Raw genomic sequence first — 22,999 nt, 5'->3', positions numbered from 1 at the left:
TCATGGGTGACCAAAAGAATTTTCCTTTCAAAAGCTCTAGAGTTTTATCAACTCTAAATTGGTCCATGAGTTCTCCTTCATGAAGAATTTCTTTTTTATGTGTGAAGGTAGTCTCGTTGGTACGACCATGGAGCATGAAATTTTCAATACTTTGTAATGGTCGTCTCAATAAGACATGACAAGTTTCTTTAGGCACTGCATCACATACAACTTTATCTTTGTAGGTGCCTATAGATAACTCGACCTTCACTTGTTGGTTATTTTCTATTTTCATATTTTCTTCACTCCCACTAGTTACTTTGTCTTGGCTACTATTGTTATCTTTGTCCCTTAAGATCATAGATCTTTCATTGCAACAATGTGATGCTAAATGATCATTACCAAAACATTTAAAACATGGAATTTCTCTAGTTTGAGTGTGTGAGATATGCGCGTATTTGGGTAGGTTTTGGAAAGGTTCTAGAGATGCTTCTTTTATATGCTCTTCCCCTCTTTGGACCTCTTCCTTGTCATCAGATACATAGTTTGAACTTTGTTTTTGACTTGATTGTTTTCTCAAAATTTGTTTTTCAACTTTAATGTTAAGTTGAATCAAGTCATTTAAATCTTTATAGGGTAAAAGTTCAACTTTGTTTCTTATCTCAAGTTTGAGACCACTTAAAAACCTAGATATGGTGGTATGGTTGTCCTCATTAATCCCTGCCCTTATTATATATAGCATCATCTTTTGCCAATATTCTTCTACACTTAGATTTTTTTGATGAAGTCCTTGGAGTTTGTCCATTGACTTCCTATTGTGGTAGGAGGGAATATGGCGACGTCTTAAAGCTCCCCTAAGATCATTCCAATACTCTATGGAAGGGTCCTTATGAAGGCGTCTTTTACTCTCAAGGGCATTCCACCAATACATAGCATTATCTTGAAAACTTAGGGTGGCTAAGGGTACCTTTCTTTCCTCACTTACTATATGGCAAGCGAACAATTGTTCTACCTTCATTTCCCAATCTAGATAGGCTTCTACGTTTTCTTTTCCATGAAAATGAGGTAGATCTACCCTAACCTCTCTTGGGTTCTCTTGTTATTTTCTTTCTCTTCTAGTTCTCCTAGGGGGTGGTTGATAATATTCATTTATCCTAAGACTTTCTTCCCCAAAAGATTCATGATTGTGAGAACTAGATGCATGTGTATTTTTTAGATCTTCCATCCTTTTCTTTAGCCATTTTCAACTTCTTGATTTTGCCTCATATTCCAATTGTCTATATGAGAATGATGAAAAGTCCTTGGCTAAATGTTTTAAAAGAGTTTTAATGGACTTTATATCACTTTCACTAGATTTAGAAGAGTGAGTTGACATGACTAAAGCTTTGTGTTAAAAGTATTTTACCTCAAGAAAGAAAAGGAAAGTAATGAAGGTAGCTTTCCAGGAAAGAGAGGTGAATCACTAGGATCTCTTAAGTACCAAGTCTTTCCTTGCCCAAACCTGTACCGTCCCGTATCCGGGTGTTGACTAAGTCAAGGTCAAAGTCAACGACTAGAGAGTCAAAGTCAACGCAAGGCGTCGCCTAGGTGGAGAGACGCCAAGTGCCAGCATCGCCAAGAGGAAGCGTCGCCAAAGCAAGGCGTCGCCTAGGTGAAGGCATCGCCCAACCAGGGCGTCGCCAAATCGAACAGTACTAAAGCAAGGCAACCACAGTGTGGTTCCCCGATACCCATGGGTAGGAAAGACCGTGGAGGGAGCGGCGCCGTGGGAAGGCCTTAGATCCCGATAACCCGGGGCAGTGATAAAGAGAAGGAAAAGGTGGCTTCAAGGCCATAGTAATAGCACCAGTGTAGGGCAGCCTGACTCGTGAAGTACTCCTGCCGCCCCCGAGACGCCTTTGGGACAGATACGACTCAATAGGAAGGTCATGCCCAGGGTAGCCATGATGTGATTCCAATAGCCATATAGAGAAAGGTTCTTGACCTTCTTAGGAATCACCTTGAGTTGGACATTATAGAGGCACTTTTCTTAGAGTTGGATCATTGTTCTAAGACAAGAACTCACCAAAAACTAGTACCAAATCCCAAACTCATTTGGATGAACCAATTTTAGTCAAATTGAACCGAACAAAAGAGTAAGAAAAGCAAAGGAACAAGATGAATGGACTGAAATATAAAACTGCCCAACCAAAACTCATAAAAAACAGCAAGAACACCAAACCAAAACTCAAGAACACAAGCTAACAAAAACAATAGAAAGAGAAGAAAGGAAGGAGAAAAGAGTGCTCATGAAGATGGAAGAATGTTGGATGATCTCGCCACTAGAAGTGTGGAATGCTCCTAGATGAGAGTGATGCCGCCACTTGAGGACTCCAATGATCCATCAAGATAAGACTAGAGAAGAAGGCTCAAAGCTCTCCAAAGTTCACTCAAAATTTGAGTAGAGTTTTCTTAGATTAATTCCAATCTGAAAAATACAAAGAGAGCACCTCTATTTATAGCCTAAGGTGCTGAAATATAAGCTACACAAATTCAAAAACTCCCTCCCAAAAAGCTTCTAGAATTTGCGCCTAAAACAAAGCATGAGGAAGGTGTGACCTCTTCCTTCACTTTGGCACCTCCTTTTCTACTCCTACACCTATCTACTAACACACCCCCCCTAAGACTCCTAACTAAAGACTAAAAGATGCTAAAACAAAAGAGGTTTCTAATGTTTCCCTCTAAGCACCTTCAACTAAAGAAATTACAAAAAGAGAAAATAAATGTCCTCTAGCTCCCAAAGCTTTGAACATGCTTCTTGTAATCCTTTGAGGTGGACTTTGACCTCCATGGGCGTCTTCTATTTTTGCCTCCACCTCCTTTTGATCTTGTTGATTGGCCTCCATGTCCTCTTGGGCTTGATCTCCATCAAGCTGGGTGCAGGGTGCGAGAGGAAGGCAGATACGCTCTCAAAGTAAGTGACTAGATAATTGGGGGCATGAGTTGGCACCCAAAAAGTCACCCCTAGCACAGTAGCACTCCCAAGCACGAGGACTCACACGTGGAAACGCCCCCAGATGGGGTCATGGCGTCGTGAGGCCCTCCACGTGTACGACAGCCATGTTAGAATAGAAACACCCTCCAGTCAAGTGCCAGGTAATTAAAGTCATTCAATACAGTTTCCGTTTCGAGCGTTCAGGTACTATGATGGCTCCCAAGCGTTTCAACGTCTTAAATGCGCTACGTTTTCTAATTAAACGCTTTAATGAGTGCGTTACGTTTGTGATTAAAAGCGCTTTAAGGCGCTTTAAATGCTTGGGTAGTTTAAATAGCGCGGAGAATGTTGGAAAGGGGGTTCGAACCTTTGGCAAATTTACCAGAGAACTCTCTAGTTGCTTGCTCGTGCTTAAGGTTACGTACAAGGGACTGGGGAAAGATCTTTGCCTGAGGGAGAAAAGACGCACACATATACACAGTTTTTTTTATCACCTTCAGAGTGCCATACGCGGTGCTCAGAGAAGTAGGTGAACAGTTTTGGTGTTTCTTGCTGGCTGACTTGAGCGTCGGAGTGCAAACGGCCGCTAGGGCGCCTCTTTGTCCTCTTTTTTGCAGGAATCCACAGGTAACCAGTGGGAAGGAGTCCCTAGCTGACGGTTGAGGTCGCGCACGAAGACATCCCGGTCAACTGGACGGAACAAAACCTATCCCTCAAGACTTCACACAATTCTTTTTCTAAGTAATTTACTTAGATCACAATTAGGAATGAAAATTCAATTTTTATGCAAAGGAAAACAATGCAAAGCAATTAAACAAACAAAGCAAATAAGCAATGCAAATCAAGTTTAACAATACAAAACAAGTAATTAAAGCAAAGCAATTAACTAAGCACAAATTAAAGATTGCTAACTACAAAGCTTTAAACTAGATGAATCCTAAGGTGAGGCTTCTAGACACTTGGAGCCATTGAAGACACACTCACCGTCTACATGTGATTAATTCACTAATTAATCAAGGTTGAATGTAATTACAACTCAAAGAAATACAAAGAAATTGAATTACACAAAATAAAATTCAGATTTCCTAATCTATGCACTCATTGGCTTGTGATTGATCTTCCTTGTTGTGTTCTAGAAAGTGTATGTGTTTGTATTTATATTTGCTGCAGCTCCTTGCCTTAACCTCTTATGGTTAACCAATTAAAATCTTCAAAATAGTACCTACTAAGTAGGGATAGACTCACCACAAGGTTAATTCCACTTAACAAGCACCAATTTGAATTTTGTTCTCCAATTAATTTTAGAGGTCAAGAAATGAAAGCAAGAAACAATTCAAATTTTAAAAATAGGACAACAACAATTGTATTTGATTTATAGGACACAACTAGAAGGATTATTGAATAATATTGGACAAGCAATAAAAATAGGCACTCAACAAAAGGTAGCACACAAATGGAACCTAGAGAATGACACTAGAATTGATTAGAAAAACCAAAACAGTACTACTGGAAATTTTAGGTCCAAAAAGCGTGACTTATAAAGTTTATGCTGAGCTGGTTATTTGAAATTTGATTCTGAAATTTGAACCACAAACAATTCAAAGTCTTAGCAAACTTTTGGCGTTGGAATGATACCAAAATTATGCACCAAATTATTATGATAAATTTTTCAAAATTCTTGTGCAACTACCGTATATTTTGGCGCCAAGATGCACACTTGTTTTGTTTTATTTATCATTTTTTCTCTATTTTGTCTTTTGATCTGATTCTTTTTTCTTGATTTTCTAATACATCAAAATGTATAGATCCAGATTTTCATAATTTTTCTTCAATGTATTTGAAATTCATAACAACAAACAGCCAGCACAGAATTTGAAAAATAGAGTAATCCTAATTATGGAATTTAAAAACAGAATGAAGAACTTCAAAAACACAATGGAGGGAAGGTATATGAATTTGTATGGATCTAACATACAAATATGAACTCAAACTAAAAGAAAAATGCACCAAAGGATCAACAAACATAGAATTATAGATATGGACTCAAATCAAATCAAGAAACCAAAATTATCAACAAAATCAACACTATATGGATTTGATGACAAATTAGGAGAAACATGATTTGACAAAACACAATTGGAATCAAAAATCAAAATGACACAAATGAACACAATATGAACCAATTAAAATTGCAATAAAGACTCAAATAAACCAAAAACAGAACAACAACATAAACTATATGGAATCCTACACAAAATTGCACAAGGATTGCTCAAGAACAATTGAACAAGACGCCGATAGGAATTTCCAAACAGCACACCAATTCAAAACGAAAATTAAAAAACAGCAAGACAATATGGAAGTGATGAACAACAAGGTATCCAGAATCAAACACAAAAATTAAAATGAAAAGAAGAAGGCACACTTAGCTCTTGAAGAACCATAGCTCATGATACCAAATGATGGATTTGTGCCTTCATATTTTCGGAATTGTTGATGAGTTGCGGAAGCTACACGGATTGGAGATGGAACAAGGTCCTCCTAAGAGTGGTGGTGACCTTGAAGGTGCATGATAGGTAGGATTTGAGAGTGGTGAGGCCAACTTTACTTGGAAAGGGCAAATTTGTGAAGATTAAAAGCCTAACCTAGGAGGTTTTGGGCAAAGAGTGATATTGGCACAATTTTGGCAGCAATTCACTTATGTATTAATCTTGAATTTACATGACCCAAGCTCCTCTATATATAACAAGAGTGGACTGAATATGAAAAGAGAAATGGAGGGAAATTCAAATGTTGACTATTGGGAAAGTGGCTCCTAAATTTCAGCACATGTGAGGTAGGTTCTAGAATTCTTCCATGAGCTAGGAGTTCTAGAACCTTACGCTCCACTTAGGCTAAATGTGGGTTGGACCTAAGTTTAATTAGGAGTAGGAAACTCTAATTAAACTTAGGTTAGCATTTTAGGTACCACTTTGCATGTTTCAACAAAAATTCAAAAGAATTAAACTATGCTACTTTTGACAAAAATGTAAAAGCTATTCTACACTAGAGTTTATGACATGTAGAATGCGTCCTCTTGACCCCTCTTTGACCATAACTCTAGTGGTTGCCTCAATTTGACATTTTGGTGGCCTTTCAATGGATTGGTGTCGGGGCCTCTTCCATCAGCAAGGGAGGAGCAACCAGGTACTCCTTAAGCTTGAGGAATGTCGCCTCACACTCCTCGGTCCACACGAACCGACTGTTTCTTTTTAAACCCTGGAAGTAAGGGTGCCCCTTGTCTCATCCAGCGGATACGAATCTGGACAGGGTCGCCATCCGCCCTGTCAGCTGTTGTAGCTCTTTCATCGAGGCGGGGCACCTCATGGCAAGGATCGTCGCACACTTGTCTGGGTTCACTTCTATCCCACGCTCGGTGAGTAGGAACCCCAAGAATTTACCCGCCTCAACCCCGAATACACACTTTTCGGGGTTCAGCTTCAAACGATACTTGGCTATGGTAGCGAACAACTCTTCCAAATCAGCTATGTGTTGTTCCCTTTCCTAGGAGGTCACCACCATATCGTCCACGTAGGCCTGCACGTTTCTTCCCAGCATGGGTGCAAGGACCTTATCCATCAACCTCTGATAGGTGGCGCCTGCGTTTTTCAGGCCGAACGGCATCACTGTGTAACAGTAACAGAATGTCTCGGTCATGAACGCCGTTTTGCACTCGTCACGAGGGTGCATCTTAATCTGATTGTACCCAGAGAACGCATCCAAAAAACTAAACATCTTGCATCCCGAGGCTTTGTCCACCTACGCGTCGATGCTTGGTAATGGGTACGAGCCCTTTGGGCACGCTTTGTTGAGGTCAGTGAAGTCTACGCACATCCTCCACTTCCCGTTGGCCTTCTTAACTAAGACCATGTTAGCCAGCCACTCGGGGTATTGAATCTCCCGGATGTGACCGACTCTCAACAACTTCCTCGTCTCTTCCTACACGACCAGTCGCCTTTCTTCGTTGAACTTTCTTCTTCTCTGGTGCACGGGTCGGACCTTGGGGTCCATGGTGAGACGGTGGCACAGAAAATCCGGGTCGATGCCTGGCATGTCCGAGGCGGACCACGCGAAGGCGTCCAGGTGGCGCGATATCACTTCTGCCACCTGGTTCTGTTCCTCTTGGTCTAACGATCCGCCCAACCTAAACGTCTTACCACCGATCTGTCTCTCCACCACATTCTCAGCCGGCTCGAGCTGCCTCTCCCGAGCGTTCTCTGCGCGAGATACGCCTATGCAGTCCTTCTCCATGGGTATTTCCTCCACAGGCGCCTCCTCCATGGGTGGGTGCTCCACCACCATGAATATGCCCCTCCTCGTCTTAAGGCTATTCTCATAGAACTTATTGGCTTTTTTTTTATCGGATTTGATCACGATCACCTTCCCACTGAGATCGGGCAGCTTCAATTTCATGTGGCATGTGGACAACACCCCTCTCAACCGATTCAAGGCTGGCCTTCCCAGCAAGATGTTATACGCCGAGTCGACGTTCACAACTAAGTACCTTATGTTTTCGGTACGAGACGTGGTGCCATCTGTGAAAGTCGTCCTCAGCTCCAGATAGCCACGCACTTCCACTTGATCTCCGACAAAACCATACAAACATCTCGTGTATGGCCTAAGCTAATCAGGACACAGCTGCAACTTTTCAAACGTAGACCAGAACATCACGTCCGTCGAGCTGCTCTGGTCTACCAGCACTCGGTGTACTTTCCTTCCCGCAGTTACGACCGAAATCACCACGGGGTCATTATTGTGTGGGATGACATCGCGTAGATTATCCTTCGTAAACGTGAGATCGACGTCAAGCGTGTCGTACACCACCTGTTCTGCTACTGACATTACTGAGCACACATACCTCTTGCGCTGGGAGGCAGTGCACCCTCCACCCGAGAATCCACCAGAGATGGTGTGGATTTCCCCGTGGATGGGCATCTCGTGGGCCTGGTCCCCCACTAATGTTGTTAAGGCCTCGGTCTCTGATGACCCCGCTAGGTAGTCATTCAGGAAACCGCTCTTCACAAGCTCATCCAGTTGATGGCCCAGTGCCAAGCAGCTGTTAATCGGATGTCCGAACGCCTGATGGAACTCGCACCATGCATCCTTGTGCAGTCCCAACACCTTATCCATCTTCGCCGACATCTTCAACCTATCCGCTATGTTGGGCACAATGATTAGGTCTTTCAACTCCACCACGAAGTTTTGCCTCAACGCCTTATTTCCCCCCGGGTGCCCCTTGGCCTGGGGCTTTCTAGCCTCGTAAGGCTGTTTCCTTCCCTGGGTCTTCTTGCCCGCCGCAACCTCATGCACTCTCATGGGTTACGCACGCGATGGTGCACGAGGGCGCGCGGGGACCACGCACGCGCACTTTTCAACTACTTCTCCTTCTGTTGCGATGAGCACCACCGCACGACGCCTGATTTCAGCAAAAGTCTTGGGGCGACATCTGATGAGCGATTCACTGAACGGTCCAGGGCAAATTCCCTTCCTGAACGCATGGAATATCATCGACTCATCAGTGGTGTTGACCCTCACCATCTGTGCCCCAAAGCGATTAACGAACTCTTTCAACGTCTCCCCCTGATACTGCTTTACGTCAAAAAGATCATACAAAATGGGTGGGGGAGTGCGGTTCGCGATGTACTTGAACATTTGCGACAGCTGCGCAAACGAAGTCACGTGGCCATCTGGGAGACTGATGAACCAGTCCATCGCCACCCCCACCAACGTGCTCATAAACAACTTGCACCTCACGGGGTCAGAACCGCCGACCAGCATCATCTGCGTGTGAAACGCAGTGAGGTGCGCCTCTGGATCCTCCACTCCAGTGAACGTAGCTTTCGGCCCTACAAACGTGGGTGGTATTACTGCTTCCATGATTCCATGTGAGAAGGACATGGGGAACTCTCTGGGAGGCGTGAAGCATTCTCGATCCTCTGTTTCATGACTTCCAGACTGGTTGCGCAACCCGCGATGTAACTCCTCGTTAGTGTGATGCAGCTCTTCGTTTCTAGCTTGCGAAGCCGCAAGATCTTGCTGGATGCGCTCCTGCTCTGCCCTTAACGCTGCCATCGCCTACTGCAGGCCCTGCATCACCCTCATCACCTGCTGTAGGGTCAAAGCCTCATTCCCTGCGCGCGTTATAGCACTCTGCCTGGTATTCCTCATTCTTGGATGTTTCTTGGAGAATCTTGGACTGTTCTGCAAATCTTGGAGATTTCTTTGGTGAACCTGAGCAAACCTTGAGGATTTTTTATGAACTTTTCAAGAATCTTGGAAAATCTACTTCCACAACTCTCACTAAGTGTTCTACTTTTCAAATGTTCCTGTCGCTTTGACTTGGGCACCTTCGGACGTCTCTACGAACTTCGCTTCACGAGTGCCTCTGCTTCTATTCCAACGTTGTTCTTCCTCCTCCGCTAATACCTAACATAGAAAGACAAATGCCGCCCTCGTGGCCGTTTGCACTCTGACGGTCAAGTCAGCTATTGGAAAGGAAACACCAAACACCTCTCGTCACAGAACACCGCAAGCTCAATGTTCAGAGAAATGCGTAACTCTCAATGCTCTCAAACTTAGAATCTGTAAAACGTACCTTATTCTGTTTACCGTAAACCTTATATACCTTCTTGGTGTCCCTGTCCACATGTCAGCTTGAGACTTGCGTATTCTGTGGGCGCTCCTTAGCAACATTATTCCCAGTCTTAGGGCCCTCTAAGTGTGTAAGGTTGCCCCATTGAAGTGCACCTGCTCGGGGGTGACTGCTTGGGTGCCGACTCATGCGCCCAATCTCCGAGCCCTGGGAGTATCTCGCCTTCCTCACGTGCCATGCATGCAGATCACCCTCTGGGACGTGACCCTCCCATGGGTCGTCTCTGTCCCAGTGGCTTTCCGACGGTGGTGCGTACTGCCACGTTCCTACACCTCATGCACGGATCCCTCATGCGTTGGGTCTCTCCCTGCTGGAACCGGGGGTGTGGCTTGAAAACCACCTCTCTTTATCTATCATTACTGTCCGGGGTGCCGAGGCCCGAGGCCTCCATACCCCTACCGCCTCTTCCGCGGTTATCCTTACCCGAGGGTATCAGAAGGGAACACCTTCCTGGCTTACAAAACAGCCTCAAACGCCTTTACCATGCTGATCCTGGAGACGCCCAAGACCGGTCAACGCCCGAGGCCGGTCAACTCCCGAGGCCATGGACCTTAAAGAAACTCCCTCTCTTGCTTTGCAGTACTTCCAGTGGATTCCTCACTCTGGGTCCCATCATGTTGACTTTGGTCAACGCCCGAGGACAAAATATTATTTAAAAACACCTAAGTTGAGATCAATGCATTTTCCTATAATTAAATAATTCAATTTTATTTTATAAAAAAAATATTTTTTATATTTTAAAATTTTAATCTTTTCATAACGTTTTTTTATTAATGTTATTGTTAAATAAAATAATAAGAAATGACATTATATATTACGAAGTGTACTACAAGCCCAACTCAATCCCATAAAACCGGCTCATGGGTGAGGTTTGCACCTACTTATATACAATGAAATGTCCTTATCTCTAGTCGATGTGGGATCTCCAACACACCGAGAGTGACAAGTCCAACAAACTCTCGCTAGGATAGACTCGAGAATGACTCTGATACCATATTACGAAGTAGACTTTAAGCCTAACTTAATCCCATAAAACCGGCTCATGAGGTGAGGTTTGCACCCACTTATATACAATGAAATGTCCTTATCTCTAGTACATGTGAGATCTCCACCACTATGTTGGGGAGATAAATGTTATTTTATGAAAAACATAAAAGAAGAAAGTATTTTTAAAGGACTAGTGAGTGAGGTTATTATTTTATTAAAATGTAATAAAAAAAATTAACATGTAAAAGTAGAAAAGGAATGTGTTTATCATTTTATCTAACTTAATGGGAGGTATGTGTAACTTTTTCTTAATTTATTAATAAATCTAATTATTAAAGTTTTCTTGTCGCGGTAAGCCACTTCCTATAGTGGTTCATCTTAGTCGGCATTAAAATAAATTGCAACTTTCCTCTTTTCTATTCCATCAAATCAAGCAAGAAACCAAGTCAAACACGAGTTGTCCTTGTTAGTGTTCATCACCAAAAGGGTTATTGCATTAAGGTAACGTGCTAGATGTAAATATGTTCACAAGACACGCACGCATGCTATGGTTATCATCCTGAACTTAATCACTGAAATCAGTTCTAGAAACAACTTAGATAGTCAAAACGATGAAACTGCGACAGTTACATCTCACCTTGATGTGTGTGTTGTGAAATCATTGTCATCACCATACCCCAACCATTGTTCTAAAATACGATAACCCACCTTAACAATATTGTTGTCAAAGAAACTTCAACCAAGTTCTACTTACCTTTTTTATAAAAGAAAAATATACAATTTTCATGTATCACAATTTAGAAGCATGCTTCTCTATATCCTCATAGAACAACTTCTTCAACACATCTATATATGATCTCCGCAAACAAACAGCTAGAACGAAGCCATCACCACTTGCAGTGTCCAAAAGGAAAGCCTTACCATTAGAATTAATGTTCCCGGGAAGCAAACAAACCGGTTTCCCCCAGCCATAATCGGTCTCAAAATACGAAAAATTGGTCCAAACAACCACATTCAAATTGGGGTCTTCCATGTCTTTCCTAGCAGACTTGTAAAACGTGTCCCTCAACAAATCCATGTCCTCCACACGTGCTATATAATCAAGAGCAGACTTAACATACTCCTCATGCATTTTCTCAATCGCTTCTCTCACTTTCCTCACAGCATAGCCAAGAGGTTTCTGCATAATGTCATCAAAGGAACAAGTTTCTGTCACAGTAGGAAATGTTGCATTGCCAAAATAAGCAGTGGGGAGAGATGGCCTCAAACGGCTTCTACAATTAACCAAAGTGTTCAATCTTGTTGGTTGACACACATCACCTGAATAACGCACCTTGCACATACACCTCCACAAGTGACCACTTATGACCTCAAAGCTAGTATAACCTCGTAGGGGAACCTTACCATACCCACTTCCAAAGTCACTGGCTTTATTCTTCAGTTTCTGAACTTGCCCTTTTGTCACTACCAACATGGCCGTATCAAGTTCATGTTGCATCTCCTCATCACGTGTTTTCCAAAGGGGCGGTGGCAGAAACTCGGGATGTTCAAATCGCGGTGGTTTATTCAGTTTGAACGAATCTAGTTTCGATCGATCAAGAAAAGGAATCAAATCAGAATCTAAATTCTCCCCTCTAGCGAGTTTGGCCCACGATTTAACGAAGCTCGAAAGTGAATTTCCGTCGAGGAAAGCGCGACACATGGCAATTCCAAGTGTGATGAAACCACAGGGGAACCTGGTGATCTGCACCCCCAGCAATGGAACATCCTCAATGGGGACATCGTAGTTGATCTTTGGGACAGCGTAGGTGGGAGCGAACTCACACAGATCTTCAAAACTGAGTTGAGTGTTGCATGTGGCTGTTACGAGTAGTGCCCCTTTGGCGTTGCAGAGAAGCTCTAAGCGGCCACCGTGGATCCGTCGCAAGCGACCGGCCAAAGGGTGGAAGACAGTGAGGGTTTTGCTGAGAGATGTTGAGAGAGTGTGGACCGCAGAAGCGAAGGAGGAATCACGGGTGATGCCTGTGTTGGCGTAGATGTAGAGCTGAGATCCGTGGTTTGGAAGCTTGATTTGGTCGCAGAGGGAGAGTGAGGAGTTTGAAGTTGGTGTAGTCTCGGAGGGCACCACAACAACGGAACTGTGGATGGTAACCATGTTTTTAGCTTATCCTTGGATCTTTCCGATGAGTAGTCATGAAATATTGGCACCGTCTACACACATATTTAAGCTAAGTTGGGTGGTAATGACGTGACAGAAATTGTGTGTTGATAATGTGAGACGTATAGAATAAAGTAATAGAGCGAATAATAAAGTAATATAGCGAATAAATAATCAGTAAGACATAAGAATAGGTAAAAAAAAAATATTGATTGTTATTAACAATTGATTTAATATTTTATTATTTTTTACTGATTAAACCATCAAATCATTATAATATGCTAATATCATTGATGATGAGGAAGATGAAGGCTCGTAGGTCGCAACAATCAATAACCTTTTTTTTCTCAAATTTCGTGGACAATTATGAATATGATATGGGAAAGGTGTTTCAATGTTGGACCAGGGGAATGAGATTTTCATATCACCTACACCGAATAGGTGGGAAAGAAGATTTTAGATTGTTAGACTCTTAGTGGCTTGAAAGGGAGATGACCAAGCGTGGAAGGCAAAATGAAACTATATGTCAATGTTCCGCGCTACAGAAGACATGAACCCAGAGGTAAGGAGGCACATACTGTATGCAACATTGCAGAAGAAAGGATACCACATAAGTATGAACCGAGAGAGGAAAATAGACACTACAAGAAAATGATTGAATGGTAACTAATTTAGAAACTAAAAAAAATAGTTTCTATAGCAACTAATTTAAATACCATTTTATAAATAAAAATTATTGGTTACTAAAATGGTATTTATTATTAATAAAAATTATAATATAATCAGATACTATATTTTTGGTAGCTAATCGAAACCAATTTTTTAGTCTCTTGTTAAAATATAATTGAAAACCATTATTTTAATCACTTTTAATCTATTTTAGAAACTAATTTTTATCTCTAAAAATAACAAAATTAGAAACTAATTTTGTAATTTCTAATCATCATATTAGATACTTAAACTTTTAGTCACTGTTATTTGAATTTTAGATACTAATTTTTGGAGTAATTAAATTTTATAGAATTAATTATTAATTTATAAAATATTTTAAATTAATATGAATAAATTTACTACTTTATTAATTTTAGTATAATATTAAAATAATTAATATCAATTTAAAAGTTACATTTAAAATAGTATTTTAATTTTTTATTTAATTATAAAAATAAATTAATAATAATTTTAAAATATTATTTAAATTAAAAATTTAATAAATTAATTTAAATAAAGATACATATTTTTTCGAAAACTTATTTAATTTTTTTAAAATTTGAGAGTTAATATTCTGCAGAATTTTGAATTTCAAAGTTTATCTCTCTTTAACTTTCTACTCATCTCTCACTCTCAGCAACACTCTACAACCGCAGCACCTTGTGACGTCACCCTGCGACGGCAACCTGCGATGGCAATGCACTCGCGACGGCAATGCATCCTGCGTCAGCAACGCACCCGCAGCGACAACGCACCCGCAACGAGAATGCACCCGCGACAGCAACACACCCGTAACCGTAACGCACTCGCGACGACAACGCACCCGACGACAACACACTCTGCTTATCATCGTAAGTTTCATTCTTCCATTAATTCATGCTCCATTTTCGATCTTTGTCTTTTATTTTTTTTCTTGCTCATCGAAGCTTCACAACTTTACTCACTGTATCCTCCCCATCTTAAAACCCTAAATTATGTTATCATGTTGTATTTTCCAAAAATACTCATGGAGAGATAGTTCTTAAGGAGAACTAATGTATTTTTTAATTCTTAAGAGAAATCAGATTTGATTGAAGATACAAATTGATAAAATGCACCGTCAACACTATATCTATTATGATACAACTGTCCATGGTGCTTCTTGGATGTAGCCGATTCCATTAACAGAAAAAAATCTCTTTTCAACTCAATAGGAATTATCTTTGTTTAGTCTCTGTTATGTTAAGTGTCGTTGTTGTGTCTGGTGTTTGTGCAGTGGTCCTGTGCTTCATAGGTTGCTTGTCTACTGCTCTACTTCTTTTGAATTTGTTTTCTCTTTTATGTCACAGTATGTGTTGTTGTGGTTTTTGAATGTTATATGTTGGTCTGTCTTTAAAGTAGAAAAATGTACTAGAGATATAGAGATACCTATTGAAGAACTGTTTATTTTTTAGAATTATATAAATTGTTAGATTTAATCGTTTATTTGTTTGATGTGATGAACATTAGGTTTTTAATTCTCTTTAATATTGAGTTTATTTGATGTGTAGATTAAATGTAATTGATGGGCTTGACAGAGCTATTTTGACTACGAAGAAGGGTTAGGTGGCATTGTTAATTATTGCGTCTGAGTATGGTTTTGACTCATTAGTGATGGAGATCAAGCTCAAGTGGACATGGAGGCCAATCATCAAGAGCAAGAAGAGGTTGAGGCTCAAATGGAGGACGCCCATGGAGGTCAAAGCCCACCTCAAAGGCTTACAAGAAGCATGTTCAAAGCTTTAGGAGCTAATGGACGTTTATTTTCTCTTTTTGTAATTTCTTTGTTTGAAGGTGCTTAGAGGGAAACATTAGAAACCTCTTTTGTTAAAGCATCTTTAGGTCTTTAGATTAGGAGTCCTAGGGGGGGTGCGTTAGTAAATAGGTGTAGGAGTAATTAGGGAGAGAGAAGGTCACACCTTCCTCATGACTATAGTTGGCGCCACTTTCATTTGTTTTTAGGGGGAATTTTGAATTCATTTAGCTTTGCATTTCAGCACCTCTAGGCTATAAATTAAGGCGCTGCCTTTGTATTTTTCAGATTTGAAATTTGATTAGAGAAACTATACTCAATTTTTGAGAGAGCATTGGAGAGCTTTGTGCCTTCCTCACTAGTCTTATCTGGAGAATTCAATGGTTACCTCAAGTGGCGGCTTGCACACTCATCTTGGAGTCACCATCCTCTAAGTGGCGTGATCATCCAACCATTCCTCCATCTTCATGAGCTTTCTCTTCTCCTTCCTTCCTTCTCTTTGAATTGTTCATGTCTTAGCTTGCTTCTCTTGAATTTCTGTTCGGCATTTTCAGTTCTTATTAGTTTTGCTTCGGTTCATGTGTTTCTTTGCTGTTCTTCATCTTTTTTTCTTCATTTCTAGTCTTTTGTTCGGTGCATTTCTGTTTTTATGTTCTTTAATCGGTGCCTTTGCCTTTTCTTCCAATTCAATCGGTTCAATTTGACAATATGTGGAACTTCCATATGAGTTTGGTTTTTGGTACTAGTTTTGGTGAGTTCTTGATTATAGAACATTGATCCAATTCTATCTTAAAGTGCCTATCTCATATCCAACTCAAGATGATTCCTAAGAATGTCAAGAATCATTCAAAGTGTGCTAGTGGAATCACATCATGTGGTATCAAGAGTTTAGGTGTGTTCTTGTTTAATTTTTGAGTTGTGTTGCACTTTAATTTCAAGAGCTCTTTAATTTCTCGCAATTTACGGTTCTGTTTTTAGGCTTATTTGAGTTTTCTTGTTGTTTTCTTTATGTTGCCTGATCCGATCGGTAATCGGTAGTCGATGACGTCAGCAGCAGAGAACCACGTGGACCACTCGCAGGGTGACACGTGGACCAGGTGACAGAGAGATCAGTGAGGCGATCGCCAAGAGCGGTGATCGGGGGTCAGTAATCAAGTGACCACCGACAGATCAGGCGGCAGAGAGGTCAGGGGACAGATCACCCAGAACGGTGATCAGTGGTCAGTAGCCAAGTGGCCACCAACAGACCAGTTCCCAGACTAACGCCTGGGGGCAGAACGCGAGAAGCAAATAGAGCACTGATCAGTCATCGGGTGCATTGTCATCGGGGTCTCGTGTTACACGCAGTTAAACTGGGACTGAGGTTCCCAGCGAGAGCGTTACACATGGACCTCGCATGAGCACATCTCAGGGAATCACGCACGAGAGTGGCCTGAGGGAGCTAGTAAACCGATCAGTGATTGGTGACTCCCTCAACCCATTACGTGCGTGAAGGGTAAGCCGTCTACGCAGAGAGCAACGCTTGGTGAGTGTGCCTAGACCGGCCACACCTGGCGTTCTCCTGAGAGTATGCGATTTGCCCAGATGAAAGAAATATGCTAAGTTACTTCGCAAGGGAATAACTTAGCACACAAAGAGAAGCGCTAGAGCCCTTCCAGTAAGTGACACGTGTGTGGTTAGATGTGAGTCGCATGCCTCCACGTGTCACCATCTGAGAGGGGTGCGGTCCAGATAAAGGTGCACTCCGTACCGCTAAAGGTACAGACAAGCGCAGCCAAGCGCAGAGACGCGCGGACACGCACAGACACCCACACTCTACTGATTCTGGAGGTACATTGTCTCAGAAAAGCATAACAGGGTTCTGACACATGCCAGAAAAGCATAACAGAATTCTGTCAGGCCCAGAAGCAGAGAGAGAGACATAAAAGAGAATCAGGGAGAGATTGAGGGGGATACGAAAAATAGAGAGCAAGAGTTTTTCACACACACTACTAGTTTTCTCATTTGGTGGTTCTGTGGTCTAACTTGATCGTCGGAGTGCAAACGGCCGCTAGAGGCGCCGTCTGTGTGTTTTGCAGATCACGTTTGGAGATTCAAGAGAAGGTTCTGAGGGTGATTTTGCAGAGAACGCAGTCGCGTAGACGGGACAGAGAGTGCTACAAAGCGATTCCTCCACGTTCGAGTTGCCGGCAGGATCATTGCCTATCATATGTTTGAGTATTTTCCTTTTTGAATCCACACAAGTTTTGTCTTAGTCTTGTTTTTCCATAATTGTCATCACTTCTTGTAGTACTTTTATTGATTTTGTTGTTTCTTGCTTTGGTGTCATATAATTTTCTGAGTTTGAAACTTGATCCTTTGTGCATTTTCTGTTTTAGATTGAGTTCATGCTTGTATTCTAGAGCTATAGAAGTTCCTATACATCATTTTCCATTATGTCTTTGCTAGTTCATAATTTTGTTTTTCATTCCTATTAGGATTCCTCTGTTTTCTGAAAACGTGCTTACTGTTTTTTCCTTATTGCAATTGATTTACTCACTGGAAAATTCTGAAATTCTGTATTTGTGTTCTTTAAAGTGTTATAAAAGAGTAGAAAAAAGAAGTACTCAAAAATTCAAAGTACACAAAAAATGATAAATAAAATACAAAAAGTGTACAATTCTGCCGAAAAAAATACGGTAATCTGGCAGCGATTTTGAAAAATTTATCTCAATTAATTGGCTTACTGTTTTTAAGTGATTCCAGTGCCATTTTTGAGCTAAGATCTTGAAGTTTGTGTAAAATTTCATAATCCAGTTCGCTTTATATCATTCCAGTTAAATCAGTGAACATCAAGCACAGTTTGCATAAAAAAATATTTTCCAGTAGCTAATTTTTGTTTTCTTCATCTACTCTAGTGCTTTTCTTTAAGTATTCTTTTGTGTGCCTACTTTCACATTGAGTTCCTTATTTTTCTTGCTTGTCTTTTGTTCATTAATCTTTGAGTTTGTCAAACATCTAGTATTCCTTTTGTTCTAGCCTTTCATTGCTTTTACTTTTTCTTGTTTGTCTTTATTGCTTCATTGGTTTTGTTGTGGTTGGCTTTGAGATTGGTGTGCCTTGCTTTGACATCTTTCATTTGAGGATTCCAAGACCTCAAGATCAGATTGGTGCAGGGACATTATTTCTTTGAGAGTGACCTCTTTTCTGGCCAAATTCACTTCAGCAATTTGATTGCCAAACTCATTGTTTTTGCTAACTTTGTTTCTTGACTTGTTTGTTGTTTTTGTGTGTTTGCTGTTTTCATTTGCAAATGGCTGGATTTTCAAGTGATGCATCCTACAAACAGCACTCTCCTTCCAAAGCTTCGGTCCATGGTGAAGAAGACCATAGGAGAAGGAGGACTCCACCCCATTTCCTTGGACATAGACATCACAACCGAGTGGAGAGACCTCACCATGGCAATGGCTACTACCAAGATGCAAAGGCTAGGCTACCTTCGGTTAAGCTTCTTTGTTTCAATGGATCTAGTGATCCTAATGTGTATTTAGATTGGGAGGCTAATCCATGAGATCCAAGATGAACAACACAAGTATAAGCTAGCCACCTTAGAATTTGTAGATTATGCCATGAAATGGTGGCATGGTGTTGTAAAGGACATTATGTATCACAAGGGTCCTCCCGTGGACTCTTGGAACTCTTTAAGGGATCAAATGCGCGCTAGGTTTGTGCCCCCACATTTTAGGAAAGACCTCATGTTGAGACTCCAACGGTTTCAGCAAGGCACGCTAAATGTGGATGAATATTACAAAGAGTTAGAAACGCTTGTGCTTAAAATTGAATTAGAGGAAAGTGAGGAAGCTATGATTGCTAGGTTTGTGAGTGGTCTAAGGAAGGATATTCAAGATATTGTTGAGTTACAAGAGTATTCATCATTGGGTTCTTTAGTTCATCTTGCAATGAAGGTGGAAGCCCAACTTGCTAAGAAAAATTCTTTCAAAAATACTCCCAATGATGGTTACTACAACAAGTCTTGGAGGAATAAAAAGTCTTTTTCTAAATTTCCTTCCAAAGATTCTTCTTTCAAACCCAAGGAACCTAAGCCATCTACTTCTAGGCCTAAATCACCCACTAGAACGTCTAATACCAAATGTTTTAAATGTATGGGTTATGGTCACATAACTGCTAATTGCCCTTCTAAACGAAGTATGTACATGCATGATGGCATTGTAGTGAGTGAGCATGATTCGGATTCTCCTAAGCATTCTTTGCATTCTAGTGCATCTAGTGGGGATGAGAGTGAGTGTCCACTTGAAGGGGATTTGTTAGTTGTGAGAAGACTTCTTGGTCAAGTTTCACAACCTTTTGATGAAAGTCAAAGGGAAAATATTTTTCATACAAGATGTCGTATTCAAAACAACATTTGCTCTTTGATAGTGGATGGGGGTAGTTGTGCTAACGTGGCTAGTACAAGAGTAGTAGATAAGCTTGGATTGCCTACTATCTCTCATACAAAGCCCTATAAACTGCAATGGCTTAGTGAAGTAGGAGAAATTGTTGTGAATAAACAAGTCCTCATCCATTTCTCAATTGGAAAATACAAAGATGAGGTATTATGTGATGTTGTGCCCATGGAAGCTACTCATGTTCTTTTGGGAAGGCCTTGGCAATTTGATAGAAAAGTTTTTCATGATGGCTTTACCAACAAACTTTCTTTTGATTTCCATGGTCACAAGGTTACTTTAAAATCTCTCTCTCCTAGAGAGGTCCATGAGGACAAAATCATAATGAAGAAAAAGAGGGAGAGTGAAAAAGATAAAAAAGATAAAAAAAGATAAGAGTTCTAAGCCTACACTCCTTGTGTCTAGGCATGAGATTCAAAGGGAAATAGTGGCTCATCATCCTCTTTTCTTAGCCATCCCTAGAACTCTTAAAATAGAACCACTTGTTGATAGTACTCATTGTTTGGAAAATTTGGTAGAAGAGTTTCAAGATGTGTTTCAAGATCCTCCAAAAGGACTTCCACCTTTGAGAGGGATTGAGCACCAAATTGATTTGATACCAGGCTCTTCTTTACCAAACCGTCCAGCATATAGGACCAATCCAAGTGAAACCAAAGAAATTCGCCAACAAGTTGAGGCTTTGATTGAGAAAGGGTGGGTTCAAGATAGCATGAGTCCTTGTGCTATGCCTATCATCTTAGTGCCTAAAAAGGATGGCACATGGCGAATGTGTTCGGATTGTAGGGCATCCCATACCTAGACTAGATGATTTGTTGGATGAACTACATGGTTCAAAAATCTTTTCAAAGATTGATCTTAAAAGCGGCTACAATCAAATCCGTATCAAACCGGGTGATGAATGGAAGACGGCTTTTAAGACCAACTTTGGTTTATATGAGTGGTTAGTTATGCCCTTTGGTTTAACTAATGCACCAAGTACCTTCATGCGCCTCATGCATCATGTTCTTAGACCTTTCATTGGTAAGTTTGTTGTTGTTTACTTTGATGACATTCTCATTTATAGCTTATCTTTGGATGACCGTAGGTTGCATGTTAGGCAAGTTTTAGAAACCCTTAGAAAGGAACATTTGTATGCTAATCTTGCTAAATGTATGTTTGCTCTTGATCATATAGAATTCCTAGGGTTTGTTGAGAGTTGCAAAAGGGTCCATGTGGACAAAACAAAGGTGATGGCCATTCAAAATTGGCCTACACCGAAATCTTTGAATGAAGTCTGAAGTTTCCATGGACTTGCTTCTTTCTATAGAAGATTTGTACCAAACTTTGGTACCATTGCCGCACCTCTCAATGACATAGTGAAAAAGGATGTGGTTTTTCAATGGGGAGAAGCACAACGAAAAGCTTTTGAAACTTTGAAAGAAAAATTGACTAATGCTCCCATCTTGGCCCTTCCTAATTTCACTAAGACATTTGAGATTGAGTGTGATGCTTCTAGCATAGGCATTGGGGTTGTTCTCCTTCAAGAGGGCCACCCCATAGCCTATTTTAGTGAGAAATTGAAGGCAAGTCATCTCAATTATTCCACTTATGATAAAGAATTATATGCACTTGTTAGGGCTTTGTTTACTTGGCAACACTATCTTTTTCCTAAAGAGTTTGTGATACATAGTGATCATGAATCTCTTAAGTATTTGAAAAGCCAAAACAAGCTTAACAAGAGGCATGCTAAGTGGGTGGAATTCATTGAGCAATTTCCTTATGTGATCAAACACAAGCAAGGCAAAGTAAACATTGTGACGAATGCACTTTCTAGAAGATACAGTTAACTAAATCTTTTAAGTTCTCAATATCTTGGCTTTGATCACATTAAGGAACTTTATCATGATGACCTTGATTTTTCTCTCATCTATCAAGAGTGTCTTAAGGGAGGACACAAAGATTTTTTTATACAAGATGGCTTTCTTTTTAAGGGAAAACGTCTTTGTGTTCCTCAATGCTCTATTAGATTATCTCTTGTTAGAGAAGCTCATGAGGGGGGTTTAATGGGTCACTTTGGGGTTGCTAAAACTTTGGATGTGTTGCATGAACATTTCTTTTGGCCTCATATGCATAAACATGTTCATAGTTTGTGTGATAAATGCATAGCTTGCCGCAAAGCTAAGTCTAAAATGCATCCCCATGGTTTATATACTCCTCTTCCTATCCCTTCAATGCCTTGGGTTGACATATCTATGGATTTCATCTTAGGATTACCCAAGACATCAGAGGGAAAGGACTCCATTTTTGTGGTAGTGGATCGTTTTTCAAAGATGGCTCACTTTATTCCTTGCCACAAAGTGGATGATGCATGTCACGTTGCAAACCTCTTCTTTCAAGAAGTGGTTCGCTTGCATGGGATCCCTAGATCTATTGTGTCCGATAGAGATCCCAAGTTCTTGAGTCACTTTTGGAAGACCTTGTGGGGCAAGCTTGGAACTAAGCTTTTATTTTCTACCACTTGCCACCCACAAACTGATGGTCAAACCGAGGTGGTGAATAGAACTTTGGGACAACTATTGAGATGTTTTATTTTGGGGAATCCTAGAGTGTGGGAGAATTTACTACCTCATGTTGAGTTTGCATATAACCGTGTAGTAAATTCTACCACCTCACATTTTCCTTTCGAGGTTGTCTATGGGTTTAACCCCTTAACACCTCTTGATCTTCTTCCTATTCCCCTTCTTGGAGATGTCTTGTGCAAAGATGGGGATGAAAAGGCTTCTTTTGTGAAAACTTTGCATAAAGACATCAAGAAGAGAATTGAGAAGAAGGTTGGCAAGTATGCTGAACTTGCCAATAAAAGGAGAAAAGCATTGTTGTTTGATGCGGGTGATTGGGTTTGGCTTCACTTGAGGAAGGATCGTTTTCCTACTCAAAGGAAGTCTAAATTAATGCCTCGTGGAGATGGACCTTTCCAAGTCCTAAAGAGGATTAATGACAATGCTTATGAGTTAGATATGTCTGATACATCCTTAGGTAGTCATACTTTTAATATCAGTGATCTAACTCCTTTTTCTGTCGGTCTCCAGAATTCGTGGTCGAATTCTCTCCAACTCGGGGAGTATGATGGAGATCAAGCTCAAGTGGACATGGAGGCCAATCATCAAGAGCAAGAAGAGGTTGAGGCTCAAATGGAGGACGCCCATGGAGGTCAAAGCCCACCTCAAAGGCTTACAAGAAGCATGTTCAAAGCTTTAAGAGCTAATGGACGTTTATTTTCTCTTTTTGTAATTTCTTTGTTTGAAGG

The 22,999-nt window shown here is 40.8% G+C and overlaps 1 protein-coding gene across 1 annotated transcript; it reads right to left on the bottom strand.

The window, feature by feature from the left end:
* Nucleotides 1-11,196: 11,196 nt before the first annotated feature.
* On the bottom strand, nt 11,197-12,979 carry LOC137813929 (spermidine hydroxycinnamoyl transferase-like). The gene has a single exon (XM_068616422.1). The coding sequence runs from the start codon at nt 12,784-12,786 to the stop codon at nt 11,422-11,424; it is 1,365 nt and encodes a 454-aa protein (XP_068472523.1). The 5' UTR covers nt 12,787-12,979; the 3' UTR covers nt 11,197-11,421.
* Nucleotides 12,980-22,999: the final 10,020 nt, after the last annotated feature.

The sequence above is a fragment of the Phaseolus vulgaris genome, chromosome 1 (genome assembly GCF_000499845.2).
Source record: "Phaseolus vulgaris cultivar G19833 chromosome 1, P. vulgaris v2.0, whole genome shotgun sequence".
Taxonomy (NCBI): Eukaryota; Viridiplantae; Streptophyta; class Magnoliopsida; order Fabales; family Fabaceae; genus Phaseolus; species Phaseolus vulgaris.
The sequence above is the reverse complement of the archived record's forward strand: the minus strand, read 5'-3'. Positions and strand labels throughout refer to the sequence as shown.

Coding starts and splice junctions, on each gene's coding strand:
- LOC137813929 (XM_068616422.1), bottom strand. CDS start 12,786: ATGGTTACCATCCACAGTTCCGTTGTTGTGGTGCCCTCCGAGACTACA.